Source organism: Amblyraja radiata, chromosome 9 (genome assembly GCF_010909765.2).
Source record: "Amblyraja radiata isolate CabotCenter1 chromosome 9, sAmbRad1.1.pri, whole genome shotgun sequence".
Taxonomy (NCBI): Eukaryota; Metazoa; Chordata; class Chondrichthyes; order Rajiformes; family Rajidae; genus Amblyraja; species Amblyraja radiata.
Window position 1 is genome coordinate 54,911,755 of NC_045964.1, and position 21,865 is coordinate 54,933,619.

A 21,865-nucleotide genomic window follows, 5' to 3' on the forward strand; every position below is an offset into this window, starting at 1 on the left:
ACAGAACACCACAGCACAGGAACAGGCCATGTAGCCCACAATCTGTGCCACACATGATGCCAATCTGTTTCAACATATTTCTTATATATTCATGTGCAGACCAAATAAGCCTCAGCACTATTTTATCTGCTTCCACTGTCACCCTGAATCAGGTACGCACCACTCACTCTCTGTAAAATAAACACTTTGCACCTTTAACCCCCCCCCCCCCCCTCTGATCTTAGATATGCTGCCTAGTATTTGGCATTTACACCCTGGGGTAAAAAATACCCTCATTAGAAAGTATGAGCTATACGGGGAGATAGGACAAACTTGGATTGTTTTCTTTGGAGCATTTGAGGTTGAGGGAAAACCTAAGAAGTATATATAATGTTGAGAAGCATAGATAGGGTAGACAGAGGGAGAAATGTCAGACTAAAGAGTTTAAAGTCAGAGGGCCAAAGTTTAAAAGAGACTAGACTAAGTGGGACCCGTTGACCCCGTCTTCCAACGTGGGTGGGGGGGAGAGGTCCAACCTCCCCTCCCCGATCGGCCCTCCCCACTCCCTGCCTTGTGCCCAAACACCAGGATCGTGGGACCAAAATGCAACCAGAACTTGATGAGCAGCCCCTTCTGATATTGGTTGAGGGGCAGCAACCTCGTTACCGTTGGCAACGTCCTAGTGTGATGTCATCGTGGCAGTTGACAGCCAGCTTGAGCGCCCATTGTGATTGGTGCACTATGAGAGGCATTGTGACATAACCACTGTGAGAGGGCTGGAAGCTGTCTGTGAGAAGGTGGTTTTGGCTGTTTTTTAAAATGTCAACGATTAATAACTTTGGAAATATAGGTGGAAATGCGACGGGAAGATGTTTATCGCCACCAGGGGGGAAATGTGAGTAGGATGTGTGAAAATGGGAAGGCTGTGGCCTAGCGTTTGGAAGAAGATAGGAATTAACCAGATTGACGCGCACACACACACAAACAAGACGAAGACTTTTAGTTATATAGAGATGTGCAGGGCCAGTTTTTGTTGGGGTGGTGGTGTTTAAGGGGTTTTTAGATGGTACAAAAACAGGTAGGGAATGAGGGATATGGATCACATAAAGGCCAAAGTAGTTAAACGGTATCATGTTAGGCAGACATTGTGGGACGAAGGGCCTGTTTGGTTCTAGTGAGCCAGACCCAACCCCCTGCATGGTGACCAGCCCTGTGTAGGAAGGAACTGCAGATGCTGGTTTACACCAAAGATAGACCTAAATGCTGGAGTAACTGCAGGACAGGCAGCATCTCTGGACAGAAGGAATGGGTGAGGTTTTGGGTTGAGACCCTTCTTCAACCAGCCCTCCTGCCCCCAGCCTCTACACTTTCCATCCTGTCATTTTCAGATTCAGCAGGGTGACTGCACATTATTCTCTCCCCCTGCCTGACCAGATGGACAACCTGGCCAGCAACAGGGGGCTGTTGCAGTGTCACTTTCTTCTTTGAATCAAATAAAGGTCATTTCAATCTTTACCTATTATTGAAGATGAAAATGATGAGAGAAATTCACTCCACCTATTGGTATAACTTGCCATTATTAAGTTTTCAACTGTCAGTGTCAAAACTCAGTGTTGGAGGAAGTCTGCAGGTCAGGCAGCATCTGTGGAGGGAATGGACCCATCAGTCTGAAGAAGGATCCTGACCGGAAACGCACCTGTCCATTTCCTCCACAGATGCTGCCTGACAGAGTTCCTCCAGCACTTTGCTCAAAGTTGCAGTGCCTTGTGTCACTAAACATTGTTCAAAGTGTGACCAAAAACCTGAAGAAAGAGGCAAGAGTTTTTATTGATAATATCAATATAACATGAAAGGTGTATGTTTTTTAATAAAATGGCTTTATTTTTCAAAGGCCAGAAGTGTGCCGGTATTTAAGGCAAAGCCCGCGACCCTGCCGCTGGGTTCAGGCAGTCAGAGGGGAGTCGGGTTGGCAGGATGGGTGACTCACTTTGAAGGGCTCCAGTTCCAGGAGGGAGGCGTTGATCTTGGTGATGGTGGGAAACGGAGACATATCCACCTTAAACCTGTAGATGAGAAAGCTAGGCATCAAATCTAACTTGGTTTGTAGGTGAGGGAATGAGGTGACAGTCTTGGGCTGTGGTTGTAAAATCACAGCTACACGGGAATGAATTGCTCTCTGGTGATCAATTCAAGTAGATGACATGGTGGTGCCTCTCCACTCCCACTGCCCTGCACTCACCTCCAAGTGTCAAATTAACCCACTGACCTGGGAGAGAAAGCGGAGCACCCAGGGCACAGGGAGAATGTCAACTCTACACAGACAATACCCGAGATCAGGATCAAACCCAGGTCACTGGAACCGGGAGGCAGAGGCTCGCGTATACAGTATGTGCTCCCCTACTTGCCTTTAGGTGAGGAGAGAATGGGCATGATGCACAGAGGAAGAAGCTGCCTCCATAGCAACATAAATGGGTGAGGAGAGAGAATGAATGAATGCAGTCGTAATACCCATTACATCACCATGAGAGCCTTCAGTGACAGTTTCTGCTGACTTACAGGGTGTGTGTTGAGGAGCTCATTGCAGAGCCAAGCTGTGGACTGGGTTAGCCTGAATATTTCTAGGCACAGGGTCAATCAATAACAGGTTGAAGCCTTACCTAATCGCATTGTACACCTGAGGGACCAGGCACAGGTCAGCCATCGTCACCTAGAACACACAAACTACGTTACTGGATCAGACTGCGCGGCCCTGGCTTAACAACCCGTGCAAACCCCGACAACCCGATCCTGAGCCAGCAACAGCATCCATGCTGACCAAATTCAGCTACCCCAGTTGGTCTTAGATGACTCAGTAGAATGTTGCAAGTTCAAAACACACCCCTGTTGCTTCAGTGTATCACCAAGGGAGGAGGGCCCTCGAGTTGTACAAGATGTTGGTGAGTGTACTTGGAGTATTGTGTTCAGTTTTGGTCACCCTGCCAGAGGATGGATGTCATTAAGATGGAAACAATGCAGGGAACATTTGCGGATGTTGTCAGGACTCGAGGGCCTGAGCTATAGGGACCAATTGGCAGGCTAGAACGTTATTGTTTGGAGCACAGGCTGAGGGGCGATCTTATAGAGGTGTATGAAATCATGAGGGGAAAAGATAGGGTGAATGCACAGTCTTTGACCCAGGGCTGGGGAATCAAGAACCACAGGACATAGATTTAAGGTGAGAGGGGAAAGATTTAATAGGAAACTGAGGGAGGGACAACCTTTTCACACAGGGTGGTGGTGAGTATTAGATTAGATTAGATAGATTAGATAGCCTTTTATTGTCATTCAGACCGAAGTCTGAACGAAATTGAAGCAGTCATATAGCAGTCAAATTGAAGCACTGAGTATATAGAAGGATCTGCCAGGGGAAGTGGTTGAGGCAGGTACTATTACAACGGTTAAGACGCACTTGGACACATACAATGATAGGAAAGATTGAGGGATATTCAACCAGAAAATGTCTCTCCAGAGGCTGCCAGACCTGTTGAGTACCTCACCATTTTAGTTTTGTAGGAGCAGTGTGGAATGCATGGTGGGGAAGCTTCTTAGAAACACCAATGCTGTGAAAGAGTGCATTATTAGCTCAGTGCTGGTGGAAAGGACTCGTCTGGAAACTAAATACCATAAAACCCAAAGGCCTGGTGTTAGTGAGGAAGCTACCAGAGTGAGGATGTTGACCAGTGATGTTCCCTGTACTGAGTGTAGGCTGGGTCTGTGAGGAATGCTGGGCTTGGCCTGAGCTCAGTGACCACAAGCAGACTGACCCTAGACCCCAGACTCTATGTCCAGTCAGTACGTCTATACGTACCTCGTCACCGACACAGAACTGTCCAGATATTTGCTGCAGCAGACTCTCCAGAGCTGAACAAAGGAAGGTAGGCAGTTACAACCTTGCTTAATAACGTAGTTACATAGGATCTTTAGTACAGTAAAACATCTCGTTCAAAACATATGGTTCAAGGCCCTCTGGCCGAGAACCTGGTCAAGGAGGGCAAATAGTTCCACACAAAGGAAGGCGGGTATACGGAACGAGCTACCAGAGGATCTAGTTGAGGCAGGTACAATAATATTTAAAAGACATTTGGACAGGTACATGGATAGGGAAGGGCAAATGCAAGGAAATGGGATTCACTTTGATAATCATCTCGGTCGGCATGGGCACGTTGGGCTGGAGTACAACTGAACTAGCGCATGGGAAGCTGGACTTTGGAAGAGTTTCGAAGGTTGTGGAGGATTTCAGTGTAAAGGGTGTGAGCAGCAGAAGAGATGGGGAGGTGGTGAGGTTTTGAGCAAGGGGAGCTAGAATGTTAAACAGCACGATCGCCTCATCTCACCGTGCAGCCCGTTGGCGATGAAGTGTTGGGCCCATTCCAGTTTCTTCTCTTCCCCAACCCTCTGCAGCACACAGAGATTCTGAAACATCAGACCATACCATGACTGTTCATCCATACAGATGGCAAAACATCAAGATGAATGCTTCTGCCCGACTCGACCAGCCTGCTCTGGGCATCACCCACAACATGACAAACATGGCCACTCTCTGTGCTTGGCACACGGACACTGAACGGCAGGAAGCATCCGCAGCCTGGGATCCCTCGTCAGGGACCCCGGGAGAAGAAGTTCCCACCGCCGGCCCGCGGCCAACTTCTACTGCGGGCACGGCGGGGACTTACCATCAGGAGCGGGGTCCCTCGCCGGGGATCCCTGGAGGGCAGCTTCGACCGCCGGCCCTGTGGTCTGCGGTGCTTCTGGCTGCGGCACGGTGGGAACTTTAAATCTTTGACCCCCGGCCTACGGCCTACACCAACCTGAAGCCGCGGTCTCTGGTGGGGGAGGCACCGTTTCAGGACTTACCTTGACTTTCATTCATCTGGATGCCCGCAGCAGCAGCTGTGGAGGGTTGAGGTCCTGACCACAGGGGAAAATGGAGGAGGACTGGCCAGATTTTGTGCCTTCCACCACAGCGGTGAATGCTGTGGTGGATGTTTGTGTTAAATTTTGATTGTGTGTTCTTTTTCATTGTACCGCTGCTGGCAAATTCATTTCACTTGCACTTTATGTGCAAGTGACAAATAAAACTGATTGTATTGTATTGTAAGGGCGAGGGGCGAGTGCAAACCAAAGCCGTACCTGCAGGGGCTGGATGCCAGAGGTGATGTGATCAGCGATCATCCGGACCTGGGCACGTTTCTTGGCATCCTTGGGCAGCAGCCGTGGGTTGGGCCTGGTCTCTTCCAGGTAATGGATGATAGCCAGCTACAGCAGCAGAGAAAACAACCTTCAAACTAACAGCAGCGGCCCACAGGGATAACAACCGCCCTGAGATGGTGTGAGGGAGAGGCACAGACCTGCCTCAGAATCACACGCTGGGAAATGAGGCCTCGACTCCCACACCACCAGGCACAGAAACAGCTACATTCCTGCACCCATCATCTTCTTGAACCCACCTTGACAATGGAATACTACTAATCAACTCGTCTTGCTATTGAGGGAGTGCAGCGTAGGTTTACAAGGTTAATTCCCGGGATGGCGGGACTGTCATATGCTGAGAGAATGGAGCAGCTGGGCTTGTACATCTGGAGTTTAAAAGGATGAGAGGGAATCTCATTGAAACATATAAGATTGTTAAGGGTTTGGACACGCTAGTGGCAGGAAACATGTTCCCGATGTTGGGGGAGTCTAGAACCAGGGGCCACAGTTCAAGAATAAGGAGTAAGCCATTTAGAACGGAGACGAGGAAACACTTTTTCTCACAGAGAGTGGTGAGTCTGTGGAATTCTAGGATATCAAAAAGTAACTCCTGACTTATTGGAAGAGGCAATGAATATTGAAGCTGACTCACAAAAATTAATATCATATTTATATAATAGTATTCTAAATATAGACCTACCATCGACAGAGGTACTTAGAGAAGAGTGGGAACGGGAACTAATGATAAAAATTACGAAGGTTAAATGGGAAAAATACCTGATATATATTCACAAATGTTCAATTAATGTAAGACATAATTTAATTCAATTTAAAATTGTACATAGATTATATTACTCAAAAACAAGATTGAACAAATTTTATCCAAATATATCCGCCACTTGTGATAAATGTCTAGCCCAAAAGGCAACTATAACACACTCCTTAGTCTCCTGCATAAAACTTTATAGATTTTGGAATGATATTTTTGAAATATTTACAAAATTATTCAAGACAAGAATGGAACCTAATACTGAAATGATTATATTTGGCGTAATGGAAGATGGGAATAAATTGAACACATCTCAAAATCTATTCCTTAACTATGGTTTAATAATAGCAAAAAAATTAATTCTTAAATTTTGGAAGGGTACATCAATACCAACGCTTAAAATGTGGATTGCAAGTATGTTGGACACCGCTCATCTTGAGGAAATGCGATTCCTCCTAATGGATAAATCAGACCAATTCATAACGAGTTGGTCTCCATTCGTCGTTTTTTTGGAATCATATGGTGCAACACAATTGTAAAAAATAACTGTTTCAGGACTGGACGAGGGTTGGTCAAGACTATAAATAATGATCTCCTCTTTTTTTCTTTTCTTCTCTCTATTCTCTCTCTCAACTTTCTTCATTTACTCGTTTTCTTTTTTCACACACTATATATTTCACATCTTTCTATCCTTTACTATCTAACTTCTTTTTCTTATTCTAATCTTTTTTCAGTGTAACAAAAAAAAAAAAAAGAAGTTGTACATAAAATGTATTATGAAAATATATATTAGGCACTTTGGTGCCATATGACTGTACTTACTTCTAATAAAATAAAATATTAAAAAAAAAAAAAAAAGAACGGAGACGAGGAAACACTTTTTCTCACAGAGAGTGGTGAGTCTGGAATTCTCTGCCTCAGAGGGCGGTGGAGGCAGGTTCTCTGGATGCTTTCAAGAGAGCTAGATAGGGTTCATAAAAAATAGCGGAGTCAGGGGATATGGGGAGAAGGCAGAAACGGGGTACTGATTGGGGATGATCAGCCATGATCACATTGGATGGTGCTGCTGGCTCGAAGGTCCGAATGGCCTACTCCTGCATCTATTGACTATTGTCTTCTAATTGTGTCTTGCACTCATTTTTCTTTTGTATCTTGCAGAATTTGAGCAATTTATCTATTTTTGTATATGTGTGTGTGTTGCTCCTGCTAGCGGGATTTTAATGATACCTGTACCTCACTATACTTGTGCTATTAACATTTGTCTGTACAACGGTGGGACTGTTCGAGGGAGGTCGGTCGAACTAACGGTGCTGCTGGTGACTAGCTCAGATTAACCGCTTGATCAGGTCTGGTCATGGAGTAACAAGGTAAATATTAACACTGTGGATAGTTATATGGATGGGAAAGGAATGGAGGGTTATGGTCTGAGCGCAGGTATATGGGACTAGGGGAGATTATGTGTTCGGCACGGAATAGAAGGGTCGAGATGGCCTGTTTCCGTGCTGTAATTGTTATATGGTTATATGGTTATATGGTTACTGCAGGTGACAGGCCTTGAACTCCTCGCTTGGGCAAAGTGCAGAATAACAGTAACAAGCTATCCTTACCGACTGGGAGAGAGTGATCCCATCGATGAAGAGCGCTGGCACCTGCTTCATGGGATTCAGGTTCTTGAAGGAGTCGGCATGCTGCAGCCAGATGGAAAGAGACAGATTTAAATGGTGCTTCATCATTAGCTGGTCAACACAGCAGCTAGAGCTACTGTCTCACAGCACCAGATACCTGGGTTCAATCCCGGTGCTGTTTGGATGGAGTTTGCACGTTCTCCCAGTGACTGCTTGAATTTCTTCAGGTGCTCCAGTTGCCTCCCACATCCCAAAGACTAATGGGTGTATAGGTTAATTGCCCTCAGTGAGCAGGGAGTGGATGAGAAAGTGGGATAACACAGAACTAGTGTGAACAGGTGATAATGGTCAACATGGAATTGGTGGGCTGAAGGGCCTGTTTCCATGCTGTATCTCGAAACTAAATTAGATAACACCTTAACAGTGCCAGCTGCCTTGAGTGTACAGAAACAACCTCACAGCAGTGTTCAAATAGCAGGAGAACTCAGCCCACTCCTGGGTGATATTTATTCCTCAATGTTGCTTAAATGGTCTGTGTACTACTACACAACTATTAGCCAAGCTAGCGGGGTGTAAAACACAGTGCTGGAGGAACTCAGCGGGTCAGGCAGCATCTGTGGAGTGAATGGATAGACAACGTTTTGGGTCAGGACTTCAGATTGATGGAGTAGGGGAGAAAGTTGTCAAAGTGAAGTCGGGGGAGGGGGGGGGGGGGTGATGATAAAACCTAAAATGCAGAAGTGACTGTACACAGGAACTCCTTCAACCTGCTCGGCCCTTACAAGGTGAGGTATTCTAAAATGGCCAAATATTCGCTTGACAATGTTGTTTAGTTTAATCTCAACCTTGCCTCTTGTTTTTTTTTAATGGTGTACACGAATAGTGAGGGGGCAGGGAAGTAACCGGACTGGGTGACAGGCCGCTGGGACTGGAGGTTACCTGCTGCCCTCCGTCTTCGATCAGATTGACGGCAACCTGTTCGTATTCGATTCCTTTGAAAGCGAGAGCTGAGGGCACAGAGATAAAGCACGTCAGAAACTCGCTAAAGTTTCACTTCCACCCTCTGTGCCAGTTACAATCCAGGGCAACCTCAACACCACTTGAAGTGTTGTTTTTAAATGTTTTTCAAAAGTTAAAATATGCTGCAGTTGAAATCTGGATCATCTGCTGGGCGTCACTCCCTCCCCGTCCCCCCTTCCTCTCCCCCTCTCACAGACAGACACGCGGCCAGACGGACGGAGACAGGCGGGCAGACGGGCCGAGACGCGCGGGCAGACGGGCCGAGACAGACACGCGGGCAGACGGGCTGAGACGCGCAGGCAGTTGTTGGACACTCACCAATGCGCACTCTCCATGAGCAGGAGCTCCTGAAGTACGAGTACAACGCAGGCTGGAAAAAAACAGCAGAGAATAACCATGAGATTCAAATGCATTCACACAGAGAGTTGGGCACACTCCACGGCTGCTGGGCCCTGATGAAGATAACCGCTGCTCTGTCTATACTAACTTTACGTGTTGATGCCATCTCCTGTTGTGCGCACTCTGAGAGACGTGCAAATAAAAAAAAAATGTGGGTGGCCAACAGATAGATCAATCAACCAGTCACAACACACTCCAGCGGTTAAAGTTCACTCTACTGTTGGGCAATTGAACCTTATTCCAGAATATTAAATGGGAAGGATTGAAGTTGTTTCTGTGCTGTACGACTATAACGTTATACTGGGCCCCCACTTGCTCCCAGGTCTGCATTCTCTGGATGGACCAGGCTGCGTACAAACCTGCATCTTTGCTCCTTGTGTCTGCATACATCCACAAATCTTCACATCTTGCACAGTGTCCCTTAGGAGAAGGCGAAGGATCTGGATTCCTTTAACCCACTGCCACACGCGTCCCTTGGAAATAAACCAAAGATAAGCTAACCAAGATCGTATCATTAGACAATAGACAATAGGTGCAGGAGTAGGCCATTTGGCCCTTCGAGCCAGCACCGCCATTCAATGTGATCATGACTGATCATCCCCAATCAGTACCCCGTTCCTGCCTTCTCCCCATATCCCCTGACTCTGCTATTTTTAAGAGCCCTATCTAGCTCTGTCTTGAAAGCGTCCAGAGAACCTGTCTCCACCGCCCTCTGAGGCAGAGAATTCCAGACTCACCACTCTGTGAGAAAAAGTGTTTCCTCGTCTCCGTTCTAAATGGCTTACTCCTTATTCTTTAAACGGTGGCCCCTGGTTCTGGACTCCCTCAACATCAGGAACATGTTTCCTGCCTCTAGCCTGTCCAAGCCCTTAACAATCTTATATGTTTTAATGAGATATCCTCTCATCCTTCTAAACTCCAGAGTGTACAAGCCCAGCTGCTCCATTCTCTCAGTTTATGACAGTCCCGCCATCCCGGGAATTAACCTTGTAAACCTACGCTGCACTCCCTCAATAGCAAGACGAGTTGATTAGTAGTATTCCATTGTCGACTAGGGCTTCTTCAGACTAGGGCTTGCAGAATCTGTAGAATAACAGTTGGCCCTGTTCCTCCGCTCCATATACTCTTCCCTGAAAATTACGTTATTTTTGATTGCTTACTTCCCTTTCGAAAACCCTGATTTAAGGCGACAAGAGTCAGGAACTCACTCAGTCTCAGAGAAGGCAGCAGCATCTACAGTGCAGAGCCACACAGTAACAGGCCCTTCAGACCACTATGTTAGCACCGAGCATGATGCCAATTTATTTAATCCCATCTATCTACACATGTTATGTATCTGGATAACACACAAGGTTTCTCACTGTGACAATAGGAAAACAACTGCAACATAGGCACAACACAAATATAGTCTGAAGAAGGGTCTCGAGCCGAAACGTTGCCTATTTCCTTCGCTCCATGGATGCTGCCTCACCCTCTGAGTTTCTCCAGCATTTTTGTATACCTTCACATATGTACTAATCATGTCCCATGGAACTGCTCTGTTGCTCATTTAGCCATTTGCATTACTACCTCTCAGCACAAAAGGGGTCTCTACACAATTATGCTAACCTGCTTATTACCAATAATGCAAGGAATTCTTTTAGGCTCCACATTATTTTTCAAAACTGAAAAGGTCACCTACGTCAATTCTGAGAATTCTTCACATTTTTACACATGAAATGGGTGGGGTCACAGTACACTTGCAATCAGTCCCTCAGATAAATACACAGTCATACTCGATCAGTTTCTGGCTTGTCTAGATACCAGTGTGTTCTCAGACACACACAGCCCAAGAACCTACAGTACCTAATAGGAAAATGACCTCCCAAGGAACAGCAGATGCTGGTTTAAAAAAAAAAAGACAAAGTGCTGGAGCCACTCCGCGGGTCAGGTAACATCTCTGGAGAACATGGATAGGTGACATTTCAGGTTGGGACCCTTCTTCAGACTCCCACCTCAATGAATAAATTCCCTGCACCTAACATAATTCAACATCATCCTCATCTCAAGGTCTATCCAGAGAAATAATCAGAGGTCCCCCAAAGAAATGTACTGGCAGATCAGATAAATGACCTTCAGCAAAACTAACTTTAGGATAGGTTTTGAGGGATGTGGGCACAACGCAGGCAAGTGGGATTGGTGTAGATGGGGACAGTAGAGACGAGTTGGGCCGAATGGCCTGTATGACCTTTGCACAGATATAAGGGTTGAGGGGGGGCTGCGGGCCAAACCCGGGGCACATGGGACTAGCCCAGAATGCCAACTCGGTCAGCATGGTCAAGACGGGCCGAAGGGCCTGATTCCCTGCTGTGTGACTATGTGAGCATTCCAGGTGGCGAGTGAGCAGGGACGGAAGGGCCGTCCCGTCTCCATGGAAACCGGCAGCCTGGCGAGGGAGGAAGGGATGGATGGCGCGGCCCGCGGGCCGGTGTCCGGTGTCCGGCCCCGCACCTGCAGCCTCCGGCCCGGCCCCTCACTCGGCGCCGGCAATCAGCGTGACCACGCCCCCAGTGACGCCGGAAATACAAACCCCAGCCCGGTCTCCCGCCCCCTCGACTGATTGACAGCTCCGTCCGCCAATCACAGTCATCGTCCCCCGCGTCTCGGAGGGCGGGACTTCCCTTCAAGTTGACAATCACCGTGTAGCCGCACAAAAGCTTGTGATTTAACCGTGAGTAGTTTCTGCGCTGGCGGCCTCGAGTCTACGCTGACAGTTCCAGTCACAACCTGAGGTAAAACCCGCCTGGAAAAGGGCGAGGACTGCGTTTAGTGAGTGAGCGCCTGCGTGTGACAGACAGGGGTGCTGTGCAATAGCAGGGCGGATTGGGAGATTGACGTGGGCATTGACCAATGGGGTGCGGCGGAGGGGGCGGGGCCGTGTGACCGGCGGCCAATGGGCGTGGGCGGGGGGCGGGGCGGGCAGACATGTACTCGCTGCTCCGCGCTGCGTTGCGCTCGGCGGCGCGGCGGCCGCTCGGCCCCGGCTCCAGCTCCAGCCCACAACCGGCATCGTGCCGCTGGCTAGCCCAGGGCCCTGGCCCCGTGGCGGCGGCGGGGGGAGGCGGCCACGGTGGTCACGGCGGCCCAGGCGGCCCCGGGGACGAGGAGCTGCGCCGCCGGCTGGACGGGCTGGTGAGGAAGCACAAGGTGGTGGTGTTCATCAAGGGCACCCCGGCCCAGCCCATGTGCGGCTTCAGCAACGCCGTGGTGCAGATCCTGCGGATGCACGGCGTCCAGCAGTACGGAGCCTACGACGTGCTGGAGGACCAGGAGATCCGACAAGGTGGGGGAGGTTGGTGGGCGGGGGGTGGTGGAGAGTTCAGGGTGAGGGTGGGGTGTTGATGATGAGGGTTAGGAGGTTTGAGGATGGGGGAAGAGAGTTCGTGATGGGGGAGGAAGGTTGGGAATGGGAGATGGTGGGTGAGGAGGGTTGGGGATGGGGGACGAGGGTTGAGGATGGGGGAGGGGAGGAGGGACCGGGAGGAGGGTTGAGGATGGGAGACGAGGGTTGAGGATGGGGGAGGAGGGTTGAGGGTGGGGGAGGAGGGTTGAGGATGGGGGAGGAGGGTTGAGGGTGGGGGAGGAGGGTTGGGGATGGGAGAGGAGGGTTGGGGATGGGAGATGAGGGTTGAGGATGGGGGGGGAGGGTTGAGGAGGGGAGGATTGAGGATGGGGGAGGAGGGTTGGGGATGGGAGAGGAGGGTTGAGGATGGGGGGAGGGTTGAGGAGGGGAGTGTTGAGGATGGGGGAGGAGGGTTGAGGATGGGAGAGGAGGGTTGGGGATGGGAGAGGAGGGTTGAGGATGGGAGAGGAGGGTTGAGGATGGGGGAGGAGGGTTGATGGTGGGGGAGGAGGGTTGCGGATGGGAGAGGAGGGTTGAGGATGGGGGGAGGGTTGAGGAGGGGAGAGTTGAGGATGGGGGAGGAGGGTTGAGGATGGGAGAGGAGGGTTGGGGATGCGAGAGGAGGGTTGGGGATGGGAGAGGAGGGTTGAGGATGGGAGAGGAGGGTTGGGGATGGGAGAGGAGGGTTGAGGATGGGGGGAGGGTTGAGGATGGGAGAGGAGGGTTGAGGATGGGGGGGAGGGTTGGGGATGGGAGAGGAGGGTTGAGGATGGGGGAGGAGGGTTGAGGATGGGGGAGGAGGGTTGAAGGTGGGGGAAGGAAGTGCTGGGGAGAAGGGATGGTGGTCGTGGAGGAGGCAGTAGGAGGGAAGAAGATGAAGGAGGAGGTAGTGAGGGAGTGGGGAGATGATGGTGAGGGGTGAAGGACAATAGACAATAGGTGCAGGAGTAGGCCATTCGGCCCTTTGAGCCAGCACCACCATTCAATGTGATCATGGCTGATCATCCACAATCAGTACCCCGTTCCTGCCTTCTCCCATATCCCTTTTTTCCGCTAGCCCTAAGAGCTATATCTAACTCTCTTCTGATTGCATCCAGTGAATTGACCTCTACTGCCATCTGAGGCAGAGAATTGCACAAATTCACAGCTCTCTGTGAAAAAGTTTTTCCTCATCTCAGTTCTAAATGGCCTACCCCTTATTCTTAAACTGTGGCCCCTGGTTCTGTACTCCCCCAACATCGAGAACATGTTTCCTGCCTCTTGCGTGTCCAAACCCGTAACAATCATATGTTTCAATGAGATCCAGATTTCCAGAGTGTACAAGCCCAGCTGCTCCATTCTCTCAGCACATGACAGTCCCGCCATCCCGGGAATTAACCTTGTAAACCTACACTGCACTCCCTCAATAGCAAGAATGTCCTTCCTCAAATTAGGGGACCAAAACTGCACACAATACTCCAGGTGTGGTCTCACTAGGGCTCTGTATAACTGCAGAAGGACCTCTTTGCTCCTATATTCGATTCTTCTTAGATTAGATTAGATTAGATTAACTTTATTAATCCCCTTATTCAGGGGAAATTCTGATGTCCTTGCAGCACACTAATAAAAATACAACATAGCATTCAAAAAGAAGTTCAACACAAAAACATCCCCCCACAGTGATTCCCACTGTGGGGGAAGGCACAAAGTCCAGTCCCCATCCTCTTGTTATAAAGGCCAACATGCCATTCGCTTTCTTCACTGCCTGCTGTACCTGCATGCTTACTTTCATAGACTGATGTACAAGGACCCCCAGATCCTGTTGTACTTCCCCCTTTTCCCAACTTGACGCCATTTAGATAGTAATCTGCCTTCCTGTTTTTGCTACCAAAGTGGATAACCTCACATTTATCCGCATTAAAGTTCATCTGCCATGCATCTGCCCACTCCCCCAACCTGTCCAAGTCACCCTGCATTCGCATAGCATCCTCCTCACAGTTCACACTGCCACCCAGTTTTGTGTCATCAGCAAATTTGCTAATGTTACTTTGAATCCCTTCATCCAAATCATTGATGTATATTGTAAATAGCTGCGGTTCCAGCAACGAGCCTTGCAGTATCCCACTAGTCAGTGCCTGCCATTCTGAAAGGGACCCGTTAATCCCCACTCTTTGCTTCCTGTCTGCCAACTAATTTTCTATCCATGTCAGCACCCTACCCCCAATACCATGTGCTCTAATTTTGCCCACTAATCTCCTATGTGGGACATTATCAAAGGCTTTCTGAAAGTCCAGGTACACTACATCCACTGGCTCTCCCTTGTCCATTTTCCTAGTTACATCCTCAAAAAATTCCAGAAGATTTGCCAGGCATGATTTTCCCTTCGTAAATCCATGCTGACTCGGACCGATCCTGATGAGGCTATCCAAGTGCGCGGCTATTACAGCTTTAATAATCGACTCCAGCATCTTCCCCATCTGAGTCGCACACTAGCTGATGAGAGGATCGTTCAGGTGGTGAGAGTGGAGGGGTGTGGGGCAAGGAGGTGGTGTGTGTAACCAATTGGAGAATTATAGGGAGAAGTGAGTGTGGATAGGATTAGATGGGGGGGGGGGGGAGGGGGCGAGTGTTCAGGCATGGTGAGGGAAAGGGTGGGGGAGATGATGAGAGAAGGGATCTCATAGAAACTTATAATGAGATGTCTGGATAGAGTGGATGTGGAGAGCATGTTACTTCTAGATTAGATTAGATTAGATTAGATAGCCTTTATTGTCATTCAGACCGAAGTCTGAACGAAATTGCAGCAGTCATACATACAATACAATACAATAAAAAACACATATTAACATCCACCACAGTGAGTCCACCCAACATCGCCTCACTGTGATGGAGGCAAAAGTCTTAGGGCTGCAGTCTCTTCCCTCCTCTTCTCCCTCTGCGCTGAGGCGATTCCGAGTCTAGGAACAAAGGCGCAGCCTCAGAATAAAAGGACGTACCTTTAGAAAGTTTAGGAGGAATTTCTTTAGCCAGAGGGTGGTGATCGGATGGAATTAATTGTCACAGACGGCTGTGGATGCCGTCATTGGGTATTCTTAAAGCGGCGATTGACAGGTACTTGATTAGTACGTGTGTCACAGGTTATGGGGAGAAGGCAGGAGAATTGGATTGAAGGGGAAAGATGGATCAGCCATGATTGAATAGTAGAGTAGATGAAAGGTTGAATGACCTAATTTTGTTCCTGTGACTCGTGAACTTATGAGAGAGGGGCCAGGGGTGAGGAGAAGACCGGGCGGGTGGAGGTGGGGAGAGGACGGGTAAAGATGGCAGTACAGAAACCTCTCCCAAATAGACAAGTACGATTGCTGATGTGTACACGCCCAGCTAGATGCCCAGGCAATGATCCCCCCCTTGTCCATCAGAATCACCGCTGCTAACTGGTGAACATCAAACTTCCACTGATAATGACCAAACATTCTGCTGTTATTGCTGAATGAAGTTTAAATATTGGTCCCAATATGTCAGCATTAACTCCCCCACTTTTCTTTCAAAGATTTTAAAGACCTGTTTAACGTCTGACAGCCTGGCATCCTGATCAGGTACCCCAAAATTGTTGTTGTAGTCTGGGGTGAGACTTGGACCTGGGTCCCTTCACCTACCTGCTGAATGTCTGGTCAGCCTTGGACTATGGACTAATAATCTGTGAGAAACAGCAGGAAAGGTGTGTAGGTCAGAGGTTGTGTTGTTGATTGGCAGAGTTGGGTTAATGGGTGAGCCGTTTATTATCTTATTCAATGAGTAGACTTCATCTCTGCCGTGAGAGTGAGCAGTTACTGTAGCCTACTTGCACCACTTAGCCCCCTGACATCAGATCCCCCCTTGAGGGCGAGCCAGCTATATTTTCTACCTGTTTCAGAAGCCAGTGAAGTTTTCTAAAAGGAACAAAATACCCAGTGAAAGAATAGGATTATTGTTGGCAGTGGTCATTTAATGAATAACTACCCATGCCTTTGAACATATTTCTTTGTGTGTTTAACAAATAACACAGTGATGGAATAAAATCCAAAGAGCTGGAGTTTACATTATTGGGTAGTAAACTGCTGAGTCACAAAATGTCTGCTGACTGGCGATAGTTTTGTAGGCTCCTATTTCAAGAGTCAAGAGTATTTAGTTGTTTTTGTACTGAAACGGAACAATTAAATTCTTACTTGAAGCAGCATAATAGGTCTGTAAAGACACCACTCAATAGATAATATTATAAACAAACAAAAAAGTTCTTTAGAAGGATGAGGGGGATCTTATAGAAACATAAAATTATAAAAGGACTGGACAAGCTAGATGCAGGAAAAATGTTCCCAATGTTGGACGAGTCCAGAACCAGGGGCCACAGTCTTAGAATAAAGGGGAGGCCATTTAAGACTGAAGTGAGAAAAAACTTTTTCACCCAGAGAGTTGTGAATTTGTGGAATTCCCTGCCACAGAGGGCAGTGGAGGCCAAATCACTGGATGGATTTAAGAGTTAGATAGAGTTCTCGGAGCTAGTGGAATCAAGGGATATGGGGAGAAGGTAGGCACGGGTTATTGATTGGGGACGATCAGCCATGATCACAATGAATGGCGGTGCTGGCTCGAAGGGCCGAATGGCCCCCTCCTGTACCTATTTTCTATGTTTCAATAAGTAAAATACCCAATCTTAGTACAAAACAAAAGCCCAAAGTGCCTAATGCAAGCAAGACAATGTCACTTTGCCTATGGTTTAAAGAAGCTATTCTCTTGCCACTGGACTGAGCCTGGCATTCCTAGCACCTAGCCTAGATGTAGTTTAGCTTAGAGATGCAGCATGGAAACAGGCCCTTCAGCCCACCGAGTCCACGCCAACCATCGATCACCTGTTCACACTAGTTCTATGTTATCCCACTTTCTCACTCCCTGCACACAAGGGGCAAAATACAGGGGTCAATTAACCTACAAACTTGTCCGTCTTTGGGGTGTGGGAGAAAACCGGAGCACCCAGAGGAAACAATCAGCACCCAAGATCAAAATTGAACCCGGGTCTCTGGCGCTTTGGGGCAGAGGCTCTACCAACTGAGCCACTGACTGGGCTGCCTTTCAGTTTGGTTGTGGGAAGTATCGGTTGGTGACTGTCCTGAGCCAGACAATCGCTCTTCATTTTTAGATTTGTTACTTTGTAAGTTTGAAATTTCATGAGCCTGTACTTTGAGACGGGCTGCTCTTGCCACAAAAGTCAATGCAGGAAAGCTGAAATAAGAACCCGTTAACGTTGGTGACAATGTGTTTGGGCTCTATCCAGAGAGGGAGTTACTCTGTCAAATCAGTGAAGTGAAATCCTGTCGCCAACACATCCCTCCCTCCCTCAGACCCTGGCTCACGATCACACCCCGGTATTTGCCCTCAGTACTTGTTCCTCTCTGTCCTGTCTCAGGTGAGATATTGCTGCTTCTCACTGCTCGTGCTGCCTGACCTGAGTTTCTCCAGTCCAATCATCAATCCTTTTGTCTGAAATGACAGCTGGTAGCAGCCTTATGCGGTGTATACAAATGAATAGCAACGCATTTAAAAACGATTCATAGGGACGGAAGGATGAATGGGGGTGGATTTTGGAATAAAGTAAAGGGCTGGGTGTATCTGAGCAAAGCGCTGGGATTTATGAGCAGAGGATAATCATGAGCAGAAGTTTTCTCTAGTGGGGAAACAGGATAGAAAATCAAGTAAGGCATTTGATACAGTCCCTCGAAGTAGGCTGACCCAGAAGATTAACAAAAGAATCAGTCTGAAGAAGGGTTTCGGCCCGAAACATTGCCTATTTCCTTCGCTCCATAGATGCTGCTGCACCCACTGAATTTCTCCAGCACTTTTGTCTACCTTCCATTTTCCCGCATCTGCAGTTCCTTCTTAAACAGAAGATTAACACCCTTGCAATCCACAATGAACTGGTCATTTGGATTCAGAATGAGATTACGCAGCAGACAGGGTTGTAGTGGAAGAGGGTGTTACTCTGGCTGGAGGTCTGTGACCAGTGGAGTTCCACTGGGATCTGTGATGGGACCTCTGGCGTACAAGACATGGATGTAAATGTAGATGGGTTGGTTAGTAAGTTTGCTTGAGACAATAAAATTGGTGTGGTTGTGGACACTGAGGAAGAATGTGAAAGTATACCATGAGATAGGTTTACAAGAATGATCCCAGCAATGAGTAGGTTAACCTATGATGAGCGTTTGTCGGCACTGGGCCTGTACTCACTGGAGTTTAGAAGAATGAGGGGGGACCTAATTGAACATACAGAATAGTGAAAGGCTTGGATAGAGTGGATGTGAGAGGATGTTTCCACTAGTGGGAGAGTAGGACTGGAGGTCATAGTCTCAGATTTAAAGGATGTTCTTTTATAAGAAGATGAGGAGAAATTGCTTTAGTCAGAGGGTGATGAATCTATGGAATTCATTCCCACAGAAGGCTATGGAGGCCAAGTCAGTGGATATTTTTAAAGCCGAGATAGATAGATTCTTGATTAGTACGGGTGTCAGAGGTTATGGGGAGAAGGCAGGAGAATGGGGTTAGGAGGGAGAGATAGGTCAGCCATGATTGAATGGCGGAGTAGACTTGATGGGCCGAATGGCCCAATTTACTCTTAACTCATGACCTTATGATCAGCTACAGAAATGGGGGGTGAAATAGCAGAGCAAGTGTAGCACTTCCACAGTTTGAATACAATGGGATGGTATACAGTTAACAGCAAAGCTTTAACAGCATTGATGTTCAGTGGGATCTTGGGGTAAAGCTCACTGGAAGTTGCTACAGAAGTAGGTTGAGTGGTAAAGAATGTGTGCAGTGTGCTTGCCTTCATCGGTCAGACCATTGAGTGTAAGTGTCAGGAACTCATGTTGCAGCTTTCTAAAACTGGTAAGGCTGCATTTGGTGTATTGTGTGCAGCCCAGACACCCTATTATGGGAAGGATTGTCGAGGCTTTGGAGCGGGTGCAGAAGAGGTTTACCAGATACTTCCTGGATTACAGGGTATCAGACAAAAGGAGACATTGGACAAACAAGTTGTTTTCTCTGAATTGTTGGAAGCAAAGATCCTATAGCGAGCAAGATAGATCACTCGACGAAAAAGACGTAGTACGGTCATGGGCAGATTCGTGGGTAATTTTCGGCCCCATTTCCGTAACCGGCTTACGTCTCCGCACCAAAGATCCCATAGGATACTAGTGCGGAGACAGAAGCCAGGTACGGAAACATCCTCGTAAAAATAAAAGTTATTCGGTAAAAATCTTCTCCTCATTTTCAGAATTTAAATTTATTAACACAAACTGTTCCCCCGCAATGTTGATTACACTGCGAGTCGGGTCGGGTTACGGACATGGATGAGAAAAAAAAGGCCCACGCAACATTCCATTGCGTACTACACGTCAGCCCATTGCATTTAGAAGAAGTGGTCTATCTTGCTCCGCTATAGGATATTTGGTTGGAAGTTTAGGGAAGACCTGATGGAAATATCTAAAATAGTGTGAATTCGATAAGGAAGATAGAAGCTTTTTCCAAGGGTGGAAATATCAAGGATTAGGAGACAAAGTTTAAAGGTGATGTGCTGGGTAATTTATTTTCCACAGAGAATGGTGGGTGTCAGGAACATTCTGCCAGGAGTGGTGGAGGCAGATATCATTGTAGCGTTTAAGAGGCTTTTAGATAGATACATGGATATGCAAGGGATGGAGGGTTATGGATCATGTGCTGGCGGAGATCGTTTAGTCTCAGCAACTTATTAGGACAGACATTGTGGGCCGAAGGGCCTGTTCTGGTGCTCCACTGTTCTACATTCTTCATTCAGTCTGGCACTTTTCTTTGAAACAGGTATTAAAAATTACTCCAATTGGCCCACCATCCCTCAGATCTACTTTGACGGTGAGTTTGTGGGTGGATGTGACATCCTGCTACAGATGCACCAGAACGGGGACCTAGTGGAGGAGCTGAAGAAAATGGGCATTCGCTCCGCGCTCCTGGACACAGAGAAGGAGGACGCCAAGTAGAGCTGCCAGTGTCTCCCGTCACCAGGACCCCTGTCCTCACTCAAGTCGTGCGTCTGGCGTGTTGGTTTTATTTTAGGTATTTTTATGTTATTGGACCTTAGCGAAGGTGGGAACTCCATGGACAGCCTGATGTTGATCTGATGATGGCAGCTTCAACCTGTTGGACAATATGAAACAGGTTCAACAACAGATGCACAATTGTGGTTTTTATTGCCCTGGGTTGACAGGAATCAATAAAATATTCTGTGCTTTTGCTAATAAAAATGTATTTCTCGGGTGCTTCAAGCAAGCAGATAGTGTGGCTACTGAAGACGTCACAGACTTGCATAGAAACAGGCCCTTTGTCCCGTCCTTCATGCTAACCCAAATGCCTTCCTGAAATAGTTCCTTTTGCTTGCATTTGGCCCATATCCCTCTCAACCTTTCCTATCCATGTACCTGCCATTGTCTTTTAAATGTTATTGTACCTTCCTCAACTACCTTCTCTGGCAGCTTTTTCCATAAACACACCACTCTCTGTGTGGAAAAAGTTGGACTTTAGGTACGTTGTCCTATGAAATCTTTCCCCTCTCACCATAAACCGTAGCCTTCTAGTTTTAGACTACCCTGCACTGGGAAAAGGACTGGCCATCCAGCTAAGGGCTTGGATGGGGTGGGATTTGTTAAATGTGTTTCAGAAGGTGCTGCCTAACACGCTGAGTTATTTTAGCAGTATATCTTGCAGTTCCTCATTTAACCTCAGCCACATGTCATTGCTCTTGTCTCAAATCCTTTTACTATAAGTTTAATATATAATTTCCTAATTGCCAGAGTGTAGAGCTTTGTTTTGTATGCTATCCAATCAAATCAGATAATACTAAACATAAATACAATCAGGTCAAACTCCAGTACAACAGGTGGAGCAAAGGGGAAGATACAGAGTGCAGAATATAGTTCTCAGCATTGTAGCGCATCAGTTCCACAGACAAAGTCCAATGTCCACAATGGGGTAGAGGTGAATCGGACAGTACCCTAGCTTATGGAAGGACCGTTCATAAGCCTGATAACCGAGGGGAAGATGCTGTTCCTAAATATGGTGGTGCGCGCTTTCAAGCTTCTACCCGATTGGAGTGGAGAGAAGGAGGAATCACTGGGATGGGAGTTTTTCGTTGTTTGTTCCACTATAAACACTTACCATTTAAACAATACTCTGCTTTTCTGTTTATTTTCTGCTAAAGTAGCTAATCTTTTATTTTCTGCATTATGTATTATATTATTTAACATAATTTTTCTACATTCCATCAGCTATGCTCTTGTTCATACAGTTAACCACGAGTCAAGAGTATTTAATTGTCATATATAACAACAATTAAATTCTCTTACTGCAGATTAACAGGCCCATTGATGTAATAAAATCTAGACAAATATGCAATAATCAATAAATAATGCTGAAGAAATGAAT

The 21,865-nt window shown here is 47.4% G+C and overlaps 2 protein-coding genes across 5 annotated transcripts; one reads left to right on the forward strand and one right to left on the reverse strand.

Moving 5' to 3' along the window:
* Positions 1-1,839: 1,839 nt before the first annotated feature.
* On the reverse strand, positions 1,840-11,841 carry gstz1 (glutathione S-transferase zeta 1). Of its 4 annotated transcripts, none has more exons than XM_033027499.1 (10): positions 11,700-11,841; positions 9,381-9,494; positions 8,941-8,992; positions 8,542-8,609; positions 7,585-7,665; positions 5,149-5,274; positions 4,353-4,431; positions 3,827-3,879; positions 2,637-2,686; positions 1,840-2,042 (listed from the first exon to the last, which is right to left on the reverse strand). In XM_033027499.1, exons 2-10 carry the CDS (start codon positions 9,405-9,407, stop codon positions 1,922-1,924), a joined length of 657 nt encoding a protein of 218 aa, XP_032883390.1. In that variant the 5' UTR covers positions 9,408-9,494; positions 11,700-11,841; the 3' UTR covers positions 1,840-1,921. The 4 variants fall into 4 exon arrangements, with proteins under 4 accessions (XP_032883390.1, XP_032883393.1, XP_032883391.1 ...); XM_033027502.1 differs by lacking the exon at positions 11,700-11,841 and adding an exon at positions 11,512-11,589; XM_033027500.1 differs by lacking the exon at positions 11,700-11,841 and adding an exon at positions 10,867-10,885.
* Positions 11,842-11,973: 132 nt separating this feature from the next.
* On the forward strand, positions 11,974-20,689 carry glrx5 (glutaredoxin 5). The gene is made up of 2 exons (XM_033027504.1): positions 11,974-12,343; positions 20,249-20,689. Exons 1-2 carry the CDS (start codon positions 11,986-11,988, stop codon positions 20,422-20,424), a joined length of 534 nt encoding a protein of 177 aa, XP_032883395.1. The 5' UTR covers positions 11,974-11,985; the 3' UTR covers positions 20,425-20,689.
* Positions 20,690-21,865: the final 1,176 nt, after the last annotated feature.